Source organism: Babylonia areolata, chromosome 24 (assembly GCF_041734735.1).
Source record: "Babylonia areolata isolate BAREFJ2019XMU chromosome 24, ASM4173473v1, whole genome shotgun sequence".
Lineage (NCBI taxonomy): Eukaryota > Metazoa > Mollusca > Gastropoda > Neogastropoda > Buccinidae > Babylonia > Babylonia areolata.
Genome location: NC_134899.1, coordinates 52417055 through 52437054, shown reverse-complemented (window position 1 = coordinate 52437054; position 20000 = coordinate 52417055). Strand labels below are relative to the sequence as shown.

Genomic DNA, 20000 nt, shown 5'->3' with positions numbered 1-20000 from the left:
ATTTGTCACGGTCCACTGCAGATTCCTCCCAGGAGTCAGGGTTGATATCAAACGCTTTAAGAGAGACTTTCAGAGTATCTCTGAAGCACTTCTTCTGACCTCCGTGTGATCTCTTCCCTTGTTGCAGCTCGCCATAGAAGAGCCTTTTGGGCAGCCGATGGTCTGGCATGCGCGCCACGTGTCCAGCCCAGCGAAGCTGGGACTGCATCAGGATGGTGAAGATGCTGGGAAGGGTGGATTTTGCCAGCACCTCTGTGTCTGGGGTCCTGTCTTGCCACTTGATGTTCAGTAGCTTCCTGAGGCATGTTTTGTGGAAGTGGTTCAGCTTCTTGGCATGTTGTTGGTACACTGTCCAAGTTTCGCAGGCGTACAGTAGTGTGGGGAGAACTACTGCTCTGTAGACCTTTAGCTTGGTCTCAAGACTAATGCCTCTTCTGTTCCAGACATTTGCACTGAGTCTGCCAAAAGTTGCGCTTGCTCTTGCAATCCTGACGTTCACTTCATCGTCGATGGTTGCATTTCGTGACAGTGTGCTGCCAAGGTATGTGAACCGCTCCACCGCACTGAGTCTCTGACCGTTGACTGTGATGTTGGGCTCAACGTAGGGTTTCCCTGGGGCTGGCTGATGGAGAACTTCAGTTTTCCTCGTGCTGATGGTAAGGCCGAAGTTCCTGCTGGCAGTGGCAAACTTGTCGACGCTGAGTTGCATGTCAGCTTCAGATCCAGCATTGAGGGCACAATCATCAGCAAACAAAAAGTCTCTGATGATGTCTGTCATGACCTTCATTGTTGCTTGAAGCCTTCTGAGGTTAAACAACTTGCCATCTGTTCGGTACTTTAGGCCGATTCCAACATCGCCATCTCTGAAGGCATCAGTAAGCATTGCAGAGAACATGAGGCTGAACAGCGTTGGAGCCAGGACGCAGCCTTGCTTGACACCATTTGTGACAGGAAAAGGAGCAGATGTTTCGCCATTGTCCTGGACTCGAGCCTGCATGCCTTCATGGAATTGGCTGACCAAGGAAATAAATTTCCGAGGGCATCCGTACTTGGCCATGATCTTCCACAGTCCCTCTCTACTCACGGTGTCGAAGGCCTTAGTGAGGTCGACATAGGTGGAGAACAGATCAGCATTTTGCTCCTGACATTTCTCTTGCAGCTGCCTTGCATCAAACACCATGTCGGTGGTTCCGCGCTCTTTCCGGAATCCACATTGGCTCTCAGGCAAATGACCTTGGTCAAGGTGTGCTGTGAGGCGGTTTAGTAGGATCCTGGCAAGTATCTTGCCTGCGATGGAGAGCAAGGAAATGCCCCGATGGTTATCACAGGCTTGCCGGTTCCCCTTTCGCTTGTACAAGTGAATGATAGATGCATCTTTGAAATCCTGGGGGATCGTCTCTTCTTTCCACATGAGTGAGTACAGCTGATGGAGCTTCTCAGTCAGCACAGTGCCTCCATCCTTGTAGACCTCTGCTGGTAAGGAGTCTGAGCCAGATGCTTTGCCACTGGATAGCAGACGGATTGCTTTCTGGGTCTCAAGAAGTGTTGGCAGATCGTCCAGTGCTTCGTTGATGGGGACTTGTGGGAGACGGTCTATGGCTTCATCATTTATGGAGGAAGGGCGATTTAAGACACTGTTGAAGTGCTCAGCCCAGCGTTCGAGAATTTTTTCCTTCTCGGTGATCAAGGTATTCCCATCTGCACTGAGGAGGGGGGATGATCCTGAGGATGTGGGGCCGTAGACTTCTCATCAGCTTTGTCACTCAGCCACTTATCCTGCATCTAGCGTAACTTTTGCTGAACAGTCCTGCGGATGGCATCATACGCATCCTTTTTGGATGTGGACTTTGGGTTGCTCAGGTAGGCTTGATGCAGACGGCGTTTCTTATCCAGAAGCTGCTTGATTTCATCACAGTTTTCATCAAACCAGTCTTTGTGCTTTCTGGTCATGGGTCCCAGGGTCTCTGAAGCTGTACTATAGATCAGCTCATGCAGGGTCCTCCAGTCAGACTCCACATTCTGGTTGTCCAGAGAGGCGGATTCCAGACGATCTTCCAGCAGCTCCACAAAGGACTGTTTGATGGTGATGTTATTCAGCTTAGCGATGTTGAGCCGTTTTGGAGCCTTCTGGCTTTGGGGGCGTCTCTTGGGCTGGATTCGAATATTCAGCTTCGAGACTACAAGGCGATGGTCTGTCCAACACTCGGCGCCGCACATGGTCTTTGTTACACGTACATCTTGCCTATCCCTTTTCCTGACGATGACGTAATCGATGAGATGCCAATGCTTTGAGCGTGGGTGCATCCATGACGTCCTGTTACGGGTAGGGAGGCAGAAAACTGTGTTGGTTATCAGCAGTTTGTGCTCTGCACAAGTCTGAAGCAAAAGCAATCCATTTGGGTTGCAGTGGCCCACACCGTGCTTTCCAATCACTCCATCCCAACAGATGTAGTCAGAGCCAACTCTAGCATTGAAGTCCCCAAGAATGATGAGCTTGTCTGCTTTTGGGATAGCAGCAATGACAGAGTGAAGGTCCTCGTAGAACTTCGCCTTCACTTCATCCGGGTTGGTCATGGTTGGGGCGTAGGCACTGACAATGGTGAGGTGCTTCTGGCCAGATGCCAGTGGGAGTTTCATGGTCATAAGCCTATCGTTGACTCCCTTTGGGATTCCAGCTAGCTTGCTGACAAGTGCTGTTTTTACTGCAAAACCAACGCCAGCCTCACGTCGCTCTTCGCTTCCTCGTCCACTCCAGAAGAAGGTGTAACCAGATCCCCGTTCACAGAGCTCGCCTTCGCCTGCAAGCCGAGTCTCACTCAAGGCTGCGATGTCAATGTTGTATCTGGCGAGTTCGGATGCAACTAGTGCCGTTCTCCTTTGGGGTCTGTCCGCGTTATCTCTGTCCAGGAGAGTCCTTATGTTCCAAGCACCAATGGTGAGAGGAACGATCCTTGTTTTTTTCTTTTCTTTCTTTTTGTTTCGACCGCTGATGTAGGGTCCCCACCAGCCGCGGTATGCTGGCCAGGGTGATATGGAGCAGGCAATTTTTAGGGCACCTTTTCTAGCCCCTTCCTCATGCCAGGGAGGTGAGCAGTGCATTCCTAAAGAGGGCTGCTCAGACGCTCAGATGGCTGCCGAGCTCCATCGCTGCTCCTGTCGACGAAGAACGACCTTATGGCCTGAGCCGCCTGCGTGCAGGTCTGCGGCTGCGACTGCCAGTGTACCCACACCTGTCGTTTCGTCGCTCGCCTGTCGCCACAGGACTTGGGGGTGATGAAATGATGAAGGATGAAAAGGATGACTGATGACTTGCGCGATGAGTTTGTTTAAAGTGAAGAGGAGTTGCACAACGTCGACCTCACTCTCTCGTCCGGGTCCACCAATTTCCAGTGGCAAGACTAAGTCGAGACGACTGGAGGATGAGCACGGATGCAGTGGATGACCTAGATATCCTTTCGGTGTCTCATCTTGCTCTCTGCACTCCACAGTGCGTTGCTGTAACCGCCTTCCTCTCCGTTGAACCGATAGGTTTCTTCCGCAGATTCTGCCGGATCCAGACTTCGCATGCATGGGTAGACACACCCCGGGGGCCAACTGCGTGTGGCATGCACACAGCACAGTGGAGCTAGATGGCCGTCGGTGGCTCTCCTGAGCCGACGCCCTTTTATGGATCTCCATAAGGGTGTCTAGCCACCCGCCTCACCAGTCCCGGAAGGGAGCAGTGGGAGTGCCGGTTTAGTCGCCAGCAACCCGACCCTGAACAGGTTGTACTGGATTACAGGTTACCAGTAGCAGATCTAATGACCTGACCTGACGACAATGAGTTGTGTACATGCACAGAGGAAGAGAACAATTTCTCTCTCTCTCTCTCTCTCATTTGTATTATGAACCCCCATGTCATTAGGGCTGTAAAGCTATTGACATTAAAGTGTTTAGTGTTCTCTCTCTCTCTGTCTGTCTCTCTCTCTTTCTGTCTCTCTCTCTCTCACACATATACACAGACACATGCACAAACACACACACACATACACACACACACACACACACACACACACACACACACACACACACACAATGTCACTTATTGTATCCTTTTTCCTGTCTCAGTTATCTCACCACTTCTTCCCATCACCCCACCAAACCACTCCCAATGTGCATGCACAAACATCACCTAACAGTCACCTTTGCTTTTCTCTTGTCCACCTCTTACCACAGTGACTGTCAGACTTCAGTTTCTTTCCACGTCTTTCTTTCACACTGACTTTTCCCTTTTGCTCCTTGGTTTCAGCTGGCAGGGAGGACTCTGGCATGGAGATGATAGCTGGTAAGAATGACTGGATCAGACTGCGCATAACTTATTTCCTTTGGATCCAAAAGTACACGACAAAGTCCTTCAAGTCCTGGCCAGAGCAGACTCCACCAGCACTGAAGCAATGCTCATCAAGGCACAGCTCTGGTGGGTGGGACATGTCATCAGGATGGAGCAGTACCACATGTCCTCAACACTTCTGTTGTGCATGGACAGCTTGCCACTGGGAACAGAAGCTGGGGCCGACCACACAAACGGTAGAAAGACACCGTCAACACCAACCTCCGGTGTTGCAACCTCCAGTCACAGGAACTGGAAGATGCAGCTGCTGACCGCCCACACTGGTCAACCCTCACTTGACAAGCTTCCACCATGCACTGCCACAGGGCAGCATCAACATCAACATCAGTGTCAACAACAGATTCCAACTGTCCCCATAGTGGTCTCCACATCTGGAAAGAAGTGACCAAGTCCACACACTAAGTGAGTCTCTCAACAATAGTGTTCTTGGACATGAAGAATCACCACCACAGATAAAGACACAGACAGAGACATGGACACAGATACTGACAGCCAGTGTCACTCACCACACCGGGTTTCCACAGCAGTCAGTGTCTTCATGTTGTCTTGCAGTGAATCCTGGACTGACTTCATCTTCAGCTCCAGGGAGACAACCTGGTTTTTGGATGCTGTCATGTCAGTTTGCAGGGCAGAGTGGTCTCCCTCAAGATCAGAAATGCTCTTGTGGACCTTGGCCATGTCGGACTTCAGCTCACTGCAGTCGGTCTTCAGCTGGCTGACATCATTCTTTACCATGGCCCTGTCTGCCTGTAAAGCTGTGATGTCTGTCTGGACAGTGGTGAGCTTGGAGTCAACAGCACCATGATCAGCCTTCAGTTGGATGATGTCCGTCTGCTGCATGGAAACCTGTGTCTGCATGGAGACCATGTCATTGTGAAGCTTGGCCAGGTCTGCACTCACTCTGTCCTTTTCTGCTGTCAGCCCAGCCAGGTCCTGGTGAACAATGACGTTTTTATCTCTCAGGGCTGCCATCTCTCTCTGCAGGGCCGCCTGGTCACTGGTCAGTTTCATGTTCTGGTCTTTCACAGTGGTCACTTCTCTTTGCACAGCGCTTTGCTCTGATGACAGTTTGCTGTTGGCGTTACTCAGCTGCGTTACGTTTTGTGTAAGCAGAGTGTTGCTAGACTGCAGCGAGGTGACCCGACCCACCAAATCTTCAAACTTCTCGTACAGATCATCCAGGCTCCTTGGATGTGTCCCCACTGATGACGCAGTTCCTGGGTCAGCCTGAAAGCCCCGTGATCCTGAAGCTGCCTTGCTGTAGGCAGGGTCTGAAGACTGGGTGGACCTGACGACTTTCCCCATGAACGACTGCAGAGTGTTGATCATCAGGGGAGTGTTGTCTTCCACCTCATGTCTGAGCAGTGCAGTGCTGTCCAGCTTCCTGTTCAGGATCATCTGAGCTTCTCCCTGGAGGAACAGTGCCGCTCTCAGCTGGGCCGCTGACACAGGAGCTGGCTGTGATGGTGACAGTTGTTGCTGAAGCGTGTCCCGTGTTTGCCGCGCTTCTGTCATGCTGGAGTGAAGCTGCTCAGTCATAGCTTCACACTCATCTCTCACACTGACCAGACAGGCGTCACGTGCATCGGCAGCATGGCGCAGCAGAGTGGTGTAGCGAACGTTGATGCTGTTGTCTACGGCTCTTCTCTCCTGGATCAGCTGACACTCTTCTTCTGTCAGTTTCTTCATGGCGTCGTCAACCATCTTCAGCTGCTCCTCCACCTGACAGCTTGTTGGGCTCTGTGCTGAGCTGGTTGTGTCTGAGGGGTCCTGCAGCACTGTCACCTGAGTTCCTTTGCAGAACTTGTCATGGTAGCGTCGACACCGAGAGCAGAAGTTGTTCTGGCATTTTCTGCACTGGAACTGGGCTTTCTCATCTCCAATACACAGGCTGCACAGCACAGGTAGGGGATCTTCCTTTCTGCAGTCAGTGTCCAGGTTAAAGTTTGTCTGCACAGCAAAAAACACAAACACACATATAATGTGGATGCACACACACACAAATAAACATACCATCACAACGGGTTGTCCTTGGTAAAATTATGTAAAAAAATCCACTTTGATAGGCAAAGAAATACACTTGCAGGCACAAACAAAAACAAAAAAGGGGTGGCACTCTCACTGTAGCAACACGCTCTAGCAGGAGAGAGCAGTCTGGATTTCACACAGAGAAATCTGTTGTGAGTAATACAATACATTTCAGTACAGTACAAAGTGGTTGTTCTGTTCAGCATTATATTCTTTACATTAACTTTCAAAAGTTTCACTTTAAAAAATGTTCCATAATCAACTAACAGTATTGTGTACAACAAGGTGATTCATTTTTCTCTGAGCTAAAAACTGATCTGTTTGTCTTTTTATCAAAGAGGCCCATCCACTTCTACCGACCCAGACTCTTTGGGGAGAACAGAATGGAGCACATGGGCAAGCAGCACTTCGTATCGTCCACTGGAATGCGGAAGGAGTACAGCGCAAGAAGGTTGAGTTCCAGTGGTTTCTGTGTGAAAATGCGATCGATGTATGTTGCATCCTAGATACTCACCTCAAGAACACTCACCGCTTTTTCATAAGAGGTTACGAGTTGTTTAGACAAGACCGAGAGAACAGACCAAAGGGAGGCCTCATCACCCTGGTAAGAAACAACATCCCAGCGGCAAAGACCCAGAGTTCTGGTCAAGCTGATCTCGACACAGAATTTCTGGGAGTCAAGTTGGTGTTGCCAGGCACGTCAGTGACAGTCCTCAATGTCTACTCACCTACAAACCAAATACAGCTTGACTCTATCCTCGTTGACTCCCACAGCTGGATCATCACAGGAGACTTTAACAGCCACTCACCCAGCTGGGGCTACCAAGATCTTAACAAGAAGGGAGAAGATGTGGAAAACTGGGCAATCAGTAACCAGCTGATCCTCATCAACAGTCCAAAAGATCCACCTACGTGCTACTCACGAGCATGGAGGACCACAAGCACTCCTGACTTGGCCTTCACGACAGACAACATCCATAGCATTGCCCAAATGGAGGTGTTGCCCCAGCTTGGAGGCAGCGACCACAGGCCAGTGATCATTACAGTACAAAGACATTTTGAAACCCATCCCACCAGGCTCCCAGCAAGCTGGAATTACAAGAAGGCAAACTGGGACCTTTTCAAGCACGAGGCAGACAAGAGGACTTCTGCGCTGACACTGTCGCACCAAGACATCAACGAAAATGCCAAGAATTTTAATAAGGCAGTATTAGACGTGGCACAGGCAGCTATTCGACAAGGCAAACTCCGGAACTACCGTCCCTACTGGACACCTGAGCTCGACATCCTGCACAAGACCCTCAGTGAAGCCAGGGACATGATGGAGAGCTCCCCCACTGACGAATATGTAGAGACACACAACAGAGCGAAAGCTGCGTTCATAAAGGAAAAGCTGCAAGCAACACGCAAGAGTTGGCAAGACAAGACAGCCTCCCTGAACATGGAGACAGACATGCAGGGGCTTTGGAAGCTGACAAAGAAACTGAACGATGACAACCCCAGCAGAGGCAAGACCGTCATCGAGCAGGACAACCAGCTGAAAACAGAAAAGGCCGCAGCCAACACCTTTGCGGAACTGTACTGAGAGGAGAGTGCGATCCACATGTCCAGACAGCGCATCAAGCAGGTACGAGAGGAAACCACAAAACTTATGACATCAGACCCACATGGCTTAGATGACAGCTGTGCGAGCGAACCACTAGCCATGAAGGAGCTGAAACAAGGCATTCGCAAGCTGAAGCCCAAGAAAGCTCCGGGGCCTGATGGCGTCACTGGCGACATGCTGAAGCACCTGGGACCAGCATCCAAAACAGTGCTGCTTCAGATCTTCAACTACAGCTGGACAGCAGGAGTTGTGCCTTCCATCTGGAAAGAGGCAGAGATCATCCCGATCCCAAAGAAGGGAAAGAACAAGAAGGACCCCCACAGCTACAGACCAATCAGCCTTCTGAGCTGTGTCGGCAAGCTGCTGGAAAGGATGGTCAACCGCCGCCTCACCTTCCTCCTGGAAACACAGAACATCCTTTCACCTACCCAGACCGGCGACAGAAAATTCCGAAACACAGAAGATAAACTAGCCCTCCTTGTCCAGGACATCGAAAACTCTTTTCAGGAGAAGAAGAAGACACTGGCCGTGTTTTTTGACCTGTCGAGAGCGTTTGAAGTGTGGAAGGAGGGCCTCATCCTGAAACTTCTCCAAGCCGGCGTACGTAGCAAGATGTACATGTGGATCCAACACTACCTCTTCGGCAGGACCGCAAAGGTCAAACTAGATGGCTTCCACAGTAGAAAGGTCAAGCTACGTGAGGGTGTCCCCCAGGGAGGAGTGCTTTCCCCAACATTGTTTCTGTTGTATATCAACGACATCAGAGACAACATCACGAAGCACGTCTCCAACAGTCTGCACGCAGACGACCTGGCAGTACGGACATCCGCTGAACACACCAGCACGGCCTCCTACCGGCTTCAGGAAGTCGTCAGCAATATCGCTACATGGACAGAAGACTGGGGTCTTGAGCTCAACACCACAAAAACCAACGCAACACTCTTCTCTCTCTCCACCGCCAACGAGCAAGTCAAGCTGAAGCTCCAGGGACAGGTCTTGCCCCAGACGGATATACCAACATTCCTTGGCGTCAAGTTGGACACCCGCCTGACCTGGAGGCCCCAGATTGAGGAGATGGAGAGGAGAGGCATCCGCAAGCTAGCCCTGCTGAAGAAGCTGGCCGGGACGACTTGGGGAGCAGACAGCAGGCTTCTCGCCAGGGTCTACATGGGAGCGGTCAGACCCACCATGGAGTACACCTCAACCTCGTGGGGCACAGCCTCCAAGACCAACAAGAGCCGGTTCGACAAAGTCCAAAATATGGGACTACGCCTCATACTTGGAGCCATGAGGTCCACGCCGATCCATGACATGGAGAAAACTGCTAACATTGAGCCCCTGGAGAGAAGACGCGACCTGAAAGTCCTGATGCAGGGAGAGAAGCTCAGAAGACTGCCCTCACATCACCTACACCACAGACTGGAGCAGCCCACCAAGAACCGTCTCAAACGTCAGAGCCTCAACCACCAGTATAAAGCACTCAGAGCACAGCACAGCAATGTTCTGGCGGCAAAAGGGGAGTCTTGCACTGACCTTGCCTTGCCTGACTGGAGGCTTGACCAAGAGATAGAGGCCACCATCAGCCTCAGAGTTCCTGGCATCCCCACCAAAGACCAGCAACCAGCTGCTCTCAAGATCCTGACTCTGGCCATGATAGAGGAGCCTACCCAGCCAGCTCCTGGACCCATGTATACACGGACGGATCAGCAGAGGAAGCCACACACAATGGAGGCAGTGGTGTCTACGTCAGTTTTCCCGATGGAGAGCACAGCAGCATCGCACTCCCTGGAGGAAAGCTCTGTTCCAATTTCAGAGCTGAAGTCCTGGCCATTAAAACAGCAGCAGAATTCCTCTCCTCCTGTGGAAAGCCCCTTGGCAGCATCTCCATCTTCACTGACTCCATGTCCAGACTCCAGGCCCTTGACTCCCCTGATCCTGGTCCACTGATCCAGTCCCTTAAGGCCTCCCTCACAACCCTTACCCAAACAGCCCCAACGACCCTCCAGTGGGTGCCTGCACATGTAGGCCTCCCAGGCAACGAGCGTGCAGACCACCTTGCTAAGGAAGGAAGCCAGCTCACACAGCCAACCATTCCTGCCACGTATGAGGAAGCAAAAACTCTCCTCCGCAGCAAATTCCGAAGAGGCTGGGTCACCCTGAATGGAGGCTACCAGGCACACCAGGATCCCATCAGGACACTGGAGAGGAGACACCAGACTACCATCTACTGCCTTCGCACAGGACACTGCGGCCTCCGAGCAAACCTGAAGAGGACTTGAGTGGCAGCCACATCCCTATGTGATTGCGGCCAGGCTGACCAGACCCCATCCCATATTCTCCAAGACTGCCCCATGAATGAGAAGCTGCGGCAGCAGTCCTGGCCTGGGGGTGCTGACCTCAACACCAAGCTCTGGGGGACGGCAGCCGATCTTCACCAGATGTCCGAGTTTGTGGCATCCCTCGGACTTGACCATGACTGCGTAGCTGTCGAACGCAAAAGAAAGAAAGAAAAGTCTTTTTATCCAAAACAAAATGAGTGAGAGAGATACAAGAAAAGTAAAAAGTATCACACTCTCTCCATTCATCACCACCACCACCACCCTTGCCCCCACCCTGTCACCTGCAGTCAGAACAGTCTACCTACAATTCCATCACACCCCCACCCTGTCACCTGCAGTCAGAACAGTCTACCTGCAATTCCATCACACCCCCACCCTGTCACCTGCAGTCAGAACAGTCTACCTGGAATTCTGTCACACCCCCACCCAGTCACCTGCAGTCAGAACAGTCTACCTGGAATTCCGTCACACCCCCACCCTGTCACCTGCAGTCAGAACAGTCTACCTGGAATTCCATCACACCCCCACCCTGTCACCTGCAGTCAGAACAGTCTACCTGCAATTCCGTCACACCCCCACCCTGTCACCTGCAGTCAGAACAGTCTACCTGGAATTCCGTTACACCCCCACCCTGTCACCTGCAGTCAGAACAGTCTACCTGGAATTCCGTCACACCCCCAGCAGGGACAGGAATGACACGACGACAGGTGGGGCATGTCAGACTTCTGGCTGACCTCTCTCCTTCCTCTTCCCAGTCTTGTCCACCAGTGCCACATGTCTGAAACACACAGCCACACATGACAGTCAAGGACAGTGTCAACACTGCCTGTGATTCTGGATCCACTCTGTGCACAACATGGTCAGCTCTCACATCTTCCCAATAATCTGTCTTGTGTCGTAAAGTTCACACACTGTCTGCCCTATTTTGACCTGTAATCTTTTGGAAAATACCTGTTCTAACTTTCACCATGATATTTTCTATCAGACTGTACTCTGAGAATTAAGATAAACGATGCATATTCTTCACATACTGGGGTCTACAGTGGCAGCCACCTGGGAAACATTCTAGTTTCCACAATGTTTACAGTCTGTTCAAGAGATTTCATACTTTTATTAATGAGAATATTCTCATTGTACAAAGTCGTGAACAAAGTTTCTATGGGACCTCATACAGAATATGGTAATGCTGTTAGATTTCCTCTGTTCAAATGCCAGTCAACTGCTGTTGAGCATGTACAGAATGCAGAGATATCTCGGTGGCACCTGGTGGGTAAAGGGTGGATATTTTTCCAATCTCCCAGGTCAACATATGTGCAGACCTGCTAGTGCCTGAACCCTCTTCGAGTATACATGCACATAGAAGATCAAATATGCATGTTAAAGATCCTGTAATCCATGTCAGCATTTGGTGGGTTACAGAAACAAGAACATACCCAGCATGCACACCCCCGAAAACAGAGTATGGCTGCCTACATGGTGGGGCAAATAAACAGAACGGTCATACATGTAAAATGTTAAATGTTACATGCTGTCTGAGTGTTTATGTGTGTATGCCTGAAATGTGATTGAATGACACAGGAAACGAATGATGCACGCCCAACGGCAGCCGTAAGTCAGCTCTACCCAGGTAGGCAGCCTGCTGTACAAAATGACCCCGTGTTTGTAAAGTGCTTAGAGCTTGGTCTCTGACCGAGGATAGGTGCTATATAAGTATTCATTCAATCAATCAATATGTCGTATGCTTACAGCTTCAGATATCTATATTCACAGTATTTTCTGTATTGCACTAATTGAAGGCGCAGGAAAGGCAATCAAATTTAAACTTTTAAATGTATGACAGCAAAGGGGACATCGACTGAAACACATTTCCCATTCCCTTTACTGAAAAGTGTCACAACATCAGACATTCACAAGGGAAAACAGTTTTCAAGCATTCCACACCAGCATTTCAAATTGCCACACACACACACACACATGTAAATATATGCTACAGAGTATAATTTGCAACCAAACATCATAGAAACATGTAAATACATTGAACATATTCTTAACAAAAGCAAACAAAACTGTGTCTTCTCCTTCAGATGTCCCCTATGATGATGATGATGATGATGATGATGATGATAACATGCTTGAAAGGGGAATTCTACATGAAGACTGGACTGTGTTGGGGTCCCTCTTGCTGCCCAGATGATAGCTATCAAATGTGTGTGTTTAGAAGGGGGGTTGTGATTTGGAAAACTGGATGGGACAGGGTGAGGTGTTACGGGTGGGGAGTGGGGGGGACATGGTGAGGTGTTATGGGTGGGCAGTGGGGGAGACAGGGTGAGGTGTCATGGGTGGGGAGTGGGGGAGACAGGGTGAGGTGTTATGGGTGGGCAGTGGGGGAGACAGGGTGAGGTGTCATGGGTGGGCAGTGGGGGAGACAGGGTGAGGTGTTATGGGTGGGCAGTGGGGGAGACAGGGTGAGGTGTCATGGGTGGGCAGTGGGGGAGACAGGGTGAGGTGTTATGGGTGGGCAGTGGGGGAGACAGGGTGAGGTGTTATGGGTGGGCAGTGGGGGAGACAGGGTGAGGTGTTATGGGTGGGCAGTGGGGGAGACAGGGTGAGGTGTTATGGGTGGGCAGTGGGGGAGACAGGGAAGAGGAGTGGGGCAGGTTATGTCTGGAAGTTGATGGCTTCCACTGAGACTGATGTTACTGTCTGTGTCTCCAGAGGCAGGTTCCACTCGTTGATTATCTGAGGGAAAAAGAACTCCTCCAATTTCATGGCAGGGAAAAGGTATACTGCCTGGAGAGACTGACAGACAGACCTACTGGTGGGTCAGAGACTGGTTTGAAGGAGGTGCTGATGGCAGCCACTCCATGGTGATATCTGTGGAGGACTGTCAATCTTGTAGTGGGACGGATGTTCTTGGATTATGTTTTGATGATAAAACGTAACTGAACTTTGCTGCAACCCCCAAGAAATGTATAACTGGTCTTCTATAAAAAATAAAAAAATAAAAAATATTTTTTTTTTTAAATGACAGGGATGTTTGAAAGGCTTTTAGGTCCACATGATTTGCTCATACTTCTTCCACTGCATACCTCTTCAGCAGAAGAAGAAGATGGCTGTGATGATGATGATGATGATGATGAAGATGATGATGAAGATGATGATGATGATGAAGATGATGATGATGAATTTTATTTGCTTCCGTGTCGTTTCCTGCTTTTATTAGATTTTCAGTTTCGGTTTCCGTCACGTGATATGGTTTCGAGATGGGAAAAGTGCTTGCAAACATTTTCGCATGTGCTTTTCTTTCCATTGAAAGTGAGAAATGAAAAAAAGAAACGGACAACACTGCGACAGCGAACAATCCCCGGCCCCACCCCACCTTTCCCCAACGGCAGCAGACCCCTCAGTCTACAGGGGCTGACACTGAATGGAGAGTCCTGGTCATCCGATAATCAACACAATCATCGTAATCGCTGCCTTACCTCACTTTCTCTGTCCACTAAATCCTTTAAACATGGAAGGCAGAACGTGTGTTTACACGGTAAGATTTTGGGTCGACGTCCTTCAAATCGTTCAAAGCACACACTGCACGTTGTGTCTTCCTCAATCCTTCCAGTCGCCATTTTCAAAACTTCCGGGTTCGTTCTGCTAGTTTCAATTTCAATCACGTGACACAGTTTTGAGATGTGGTGGTGTGCTTTCGAGATTTAACATGTGTTTGCCAAAATTCTTCTTCGCAGTTTTTTCCCCATTTACTAGGTCTAGAACGTAGTTCCTGTTTCCACTTTACACGTTATTTATTGTGAAATAATTATCTTGATTAAACAAGGGGAGAAAACTCAGCAGGTTTCCAAAGTTTTCATCAGCACAAGAGTATTTTCCCCTTTAACTGCAAACTGTCAAATTAATAAACACTGGCGTACGTTGTTTTATTCATATCAATAAAATAAGTTTGAATGTTTTTGCTCTTCAGTACATGTGTGAGGGAAAAAAAGAACACTGATAAAACATATCAAGTATACCACACATATGCACACCTATTCAGGGTGCACAATTCACCTAACTCAAGAACATACATTACTTGATCAAAATCAAATAAGTATTTTTGATCATCTGAGACAAGGCAGCAACCTTCTTCTTGTTTATCAGCAGTTTCAGTTTCAGTTTCAGTAGCTCAAGGAGGCGTCACTGCGTTCGGACAAATCCATATACACTACACCACATCTGCCAAGCAGATGCCTGACCAGCAGTGTAACCCAACACGCTTAGTCAGGCATTGAGAATCAGCAGCTAACTTCATGGGTGGATAATCTGCTGCACTGAGGGAGGAGGCTGATGCAGTATTTTTGTGGGATTTTTTTTAAACGACATTATTTAATCTGACCACCAAGACCATCCTTCAGGGAACAGTGCAGTGGAAACAGGAGACGATGCAGACAGTGAAAGAAGTGGACAGACAACATCACTGAGTGGACAGAGAGGAGCTTTGCTCAAACACAGGCCCTATCCCATAACTGCCAGAAATGGAGACTGAGACAGTTTTAATATGGTCAATACCTACAGCATGTTTAAGGAGGGAATTGGCTGGATTTAATTGGACATGGATACTTATACAGCACCTATCGGAGACCAAGCTCTAAGCGCTTTACAAACTCGGGGTCATTTGCATGACAGGCTGCCTGCCTGGGTACAGCCGACTGATGGATTTCATTCGGTGCTCATCATTCGTTTCCTGTCATTCAATCAGATTTCAGGCACATGTACACACTCCTACACACTCAGACATGTAACATTTTATATGCATGACCGTTTTTGTTTAGGCAGCCATTCTCCATTTTCGGGAGTGTGCATGTTTGGTATGTTCTTGTTTCTATAACCCACCAAACACCAACAAGAATTACAGGATCTTTAACATATGTATTTGATCTTCTGCATGTGCATACACACGCAGGGGGTTTAGGCACTAGCAGGTCTGCACATATGTTGACCTAGGAGATTGGAAAAAATCTACACCCTTTACCCATCCGGAGCCGTTACCGAGATTCGAACCCAGGGCCCTCAGATTGAAAGTCCTAAGTTTTAACCACTAAGCTATTGATGCATAAAACTGGTGTGATCAGTTGGTTCTTCCCTATCCCATGAAGAGTGTGGAGAGATACCTGTCTGACTTGTGGATGTGTGCTGTTAGGTGTGCTCTAAAAACACCTGATTCAAATCACACTGACACTGCTGTGGTACAAAGACAGAGTGAGAGTGACTGTCCTTTCCACTGTCTGGCCTGTCCCCTGTACCTCTTTATTCCACACCCGTTCCCTTCACACCCCACCATTTCTCAACCCTGTCTCATGCTGGTGTCACTTCACATCCCACCATTTCTCAACCCTGTCTCATGCTGGTGTCACTTCACATCCCACCATTTCTCAACCCTGTCTCATGCTGGCGTCACTTCACATCCCACCATTTCTCAACCCTGTCTCATGCTGGCGTCACCAACAGGACCAGTGGGTAAGGTGGTCAGAGCTGAAGCAGCACACAGCCCTCCCAGAGTCACAGAGTACAGCAGGATGACAGAGACCAGTCAGCAGCTGGGACACAGTGGTGGGCACCACCCAAGCTACCACAATGGTGAGAGTGGTAGTCGCGACAGTGTTGATCATTTGTGTGGAATTTTGTGTTCATAAATAACCATGATAACTATTTTTGGTTTGATTTTCTGAATACATGTTTATATTTTCCTGTAGATTATGCTTGTTCCGACTGGTGCAGACGGCTGACAGTTTCATGGTATTTTTTGTCATCATTCATCCGTCTGTCTGTCATTCTCTCCGTCGTAGCAACAGAGGGTGTACCAAGATCCAGGTCACTTATTGGGTGTCTGACAGATCTTCTGTGTGTGTTTATTTTCATCACAAGAGCTGGAAACAAATTACATGGCTTGATCATCTTGTTTGTTCTCCTGGCCCAGCTCTAAGTGCTTACCTGTGTACAGGTTATTGTGAATACATCATGCACACATAGCACACACACCACATCAAACCACACTACACAGGCACCACACCACACTACACACACCTCACTTCACACACACCAGACACACACACACACACACCACTCACACACTCACACCACACCACACCACAAATATGCACAGAGAGAGAGAGGTGGGGAGAGAGAGAGAGAGAGAGAGAGAGAGAGAGAGAGAGAGAGAGAGAGAGAGAGAGAGAGAGAACAAAGAAATATTCAAAAAGGTCAAGCTTGTGGCAAAATATATTACAAAAACACTATGTCTACATCTATATATTCACAAAACCGTAATGTATCATGGCTTAAAAAAAGAAGAAGCTAAATATGGCAAATAAATGACAAAAAGATCATAGACAAGTGAATATCCACATAGCATAAGAAGGAAAAAAATCTACATTATGGCATAATATATCACAGAAAAAAATCATGTGCGTGTATTCACAAAGTGCACAGGATACCTCAAATTGATAAAAATGTCAAGTATACATACACTCTGCACATGGATGCAAGAAAAAAGCAAGAAAGGCAGCATAAGTCTGTTTGCATGTGTGTGTGTGTGTGTGTGTGTGTGTGTGTGTGTGTGTGTGTGTGTGTGTTGATCAGCAAGGACCATCAGGATGAACAAACCTGTCCTGCTCCACTTACGCAGGTTTCACACAACGGACCTGGGGAGACAACCCACTGGCCAGGAGTGCAATCCCTGCTTACTGCACTTGGAATGAAGCTGGCACAATGACTAAGACCATTATCTGCCAACACAGTGTCTGTGAGGGTCTGGGTTTGAATCCATATTTTGCCCTTTCTCCCAAGTTGGACTGGAAAAGGAAACTGAACACTTAGTCATTCAGATGAGATGAAAAACTGAGGTGTCATGTGCACACTGAAAAAGAACCCATGGCAAGGAAAGTGTTGTCCTCTGGCAAAATTCCGACCACTCTCATAGGTGCAGAAATAAATGTATATGCATACACTCCACATCTGACTAGTGCGTTAGGTTATGCTGCTGGTCAGGCATCTGCCTAACAGATGTGTAGTGTATGGATTTGTCTGAACACAGTGACGCCTTCTTGAGAAACTGAAACTCTACCTGCCTCATCAGTCGTCCTGGTCTCTTCATACTGCTGTCCACATCAAATGCTACAATTTTGAAAGACCTGTTATCAAAATGAATGTTCCCAGGGTCCGTTCTGACTTGACTTTTGTGTGTATGGATGTTGCACAGAGCAAGCATGCACCTGTGTATGTGTTGTGTGTTTTAGTAAGTGTGTGAGTTATCTTCCCTGTCTTACTTCTGATCACCGGAGTTTCTGAAAGTGAAAGACTCAATGGACAAGTTACAAAATTATGTCACTGGTTTGAACAAACCATTTAAAAATATATGGCACAATTCTCTCAAGTCAACAACGATCAATATTAAAAGGCAGGTTACACAATTATGGCACTGATTCACACAAATCTTTCTAAATAATATTTGAAATCTATGACACAATTCTCTCATGCAAACAAAGTGGTAGGGGAGTGTACACAATAAAGTTATTTGTTCATAAAAATCATTTTAAAATGTACAGCTACTAAGTCTCTCATGTGAACAATAATCAGAATATAGACAACACACATGTCTGATCTGAAGTGGTCAGATGAATGTACAAGAACAACCAACACACATGTCTGATCTGAAGTGGTCAGATCAATGTACAAGAACAACCAACACACATGTCTGATCTGAAGTGGTCAGATCAATGTACAAGAACAACCAACACACATGTCTGATCTGAAGTGGTCAGATCAATGTACAAGAACAACCAACACACATGTCTGATCTGAAGTGGTCAGAACAATGTACAAGAACAACCAACACACATGTCTGATCTGAAGTGGTCAGATCAATGTACAAGAACAACCAACACACATGTCTGATCTGAAGCGGTCAGATCAATGTACAAGAACAACCAACACACATGTCTGATCTGAAGCGGTCAGATCAATGTACAAGAACAACCAACACACATGTCTGATCTGAAGTGGTCAGATCAATGTACAAGAACAACCAACACACATGTCTGATCTGAAGTGGTCAGATCAATGTACAAGAACAACCAACACACATGTCTGATCTGAAGTGGTCAGATCAATGTACAAGAACAACCAACACACATGTCTGATCTGAAGTGGTCAGATCAATGTACAAGAACAACCAACACACATGTCTGATCTGAAGTGGTCAGATCAATGTACAAGAACAACCAACACACATGTCTGATCTGAAGTGGTCAGATCAATGTACAAGAACAACCAACACACATGTCTGATCTGAAGTGGTCAGATCAATGTACAAGAACAACCAACACATGTCTGATCTGAAGTGGTCAGATCAATGTACAAGAACAACCAACACATGTCTGATCTGAAGTGGTCAGATCAATGTACAAGAACAACCAACACATGTCTGATCTGAAGTGGTCAGATCAATGTACAAGAACAACCAACACACATGTCTGATCTGAAGTGGTCAGATCAATGTACAAGAACAACCAACACACATGTCTGATCTGAAGTGGTCAGATCAATGTACAAGAACAACCAACACACGTGTCTGATCTGAAGTGGTCAGATCAATGTACAAGAACAACCAACACACATGTCTGATCTGAAGTGGTCAGATCAATGTACAAGAACAACCAACACACATGTCTGATCTGAAGTGGTCAGATCAATGTACAAGAACAACCAACACACATGTCTGATCTGAAGTGGTCAGATCAATGTACAAGAACAACCAACACACATGTCTGATCTGAAGTGGTCAGATCAATGTACAAGAACAACCAACACACATGTCTGATCTGAAGTGGTCAGATCAATGTACAAGAACAACCAGCAATACACCCAACAAAGGACCAGCTGCAGAGGTGACACAACTAAAGGGAGTACTTCAAGGAAACTCATTATACCCAGCACTGTTTGCTTGATGAATTAATGACCAACACAACTGCGTGCAGAATAGTGATCTGTACACAGCAAAATAAGCAAAAATCAGAATTCCATAACACTGATGGTGTGCTCACTGTCTTCATTTCTAAAGCATGATTTTAAAAAGCAAACTGAACCCCACAGGTACCATTGATGAAATCAGTTTAATTCTTCTTCTGCATTTGTAGGCTGCATGCAACTCTCACATCAACAAGTGGGTTTTGAAATGTACAGCCATACCCCATTTCAGGGGGACATCTAAATCAGTTCATAGTGCTTACAGCTCAGTTTAAACCCAAACCCATCACCACCAGGCCCAAAACAAGCACAGACCACTGCCACACATGGAACAGATATAACAGTCAGTAAAATGAGACAGTCCACCACACCACTGCACACCACAACAGGGATCACACAGGCTGAGCTGAAGGCAGCAGAAACATTTTGAAAACAACAACCAAAATTCACTGTTAAAAAATCTGATTAAAAAACATGATACATAAAAAATGTCCATGCTGGTAACATAACAGACAGCTGAAGTGTCCAGCCAGTGTCAGCCATGTCAAGTAATACCAAAGTGTCAGAGTACAGGGGGTGACTGTCTTTCAGGCACTGTCTTACAACAGTCAAACGACACAGTCTG

At 47.7% G+C, this 20000-nt stretch overlaps 1 protein-coding gene across 4 annotated transcripts in view; it reads right to left on the bottom strand.

Annotated features, from left to right (window-relative positions):
* LOC143299073 (uncharacterized) overlaps positions 1–20000 on the bottom strand; it is a 48306-nt gene that overhangs the window by 24936 nt on the left and 3370 nt on the right. For 2 of the 4 annotated variants that reach the window (XM_076612177.1, XM_076612178.1), the window contains exons 1-3: positions 13846–13987; positions 11022–11141; positions 4897–6340 (exon numbers count right to left, since the gene is read on the bottom strand). In XM_076612177.1, coding sequence (XP_076468292.1) covers positions 4897–6340; positions 11022–11141; positions 13846–13986 — 1705 coding nt within the window. In that variant the 5' untranslated portion in view covers position 13987. Of the gene's footprint in view, positions 1–4896; positions 6341–11021; positions 11142–13845; positions 13988–20000 lie in introns of those variants that run through there. The other 2 variants (XM_076612179.1, XM_076612180.1) reach the window with 2 other exon arrangements.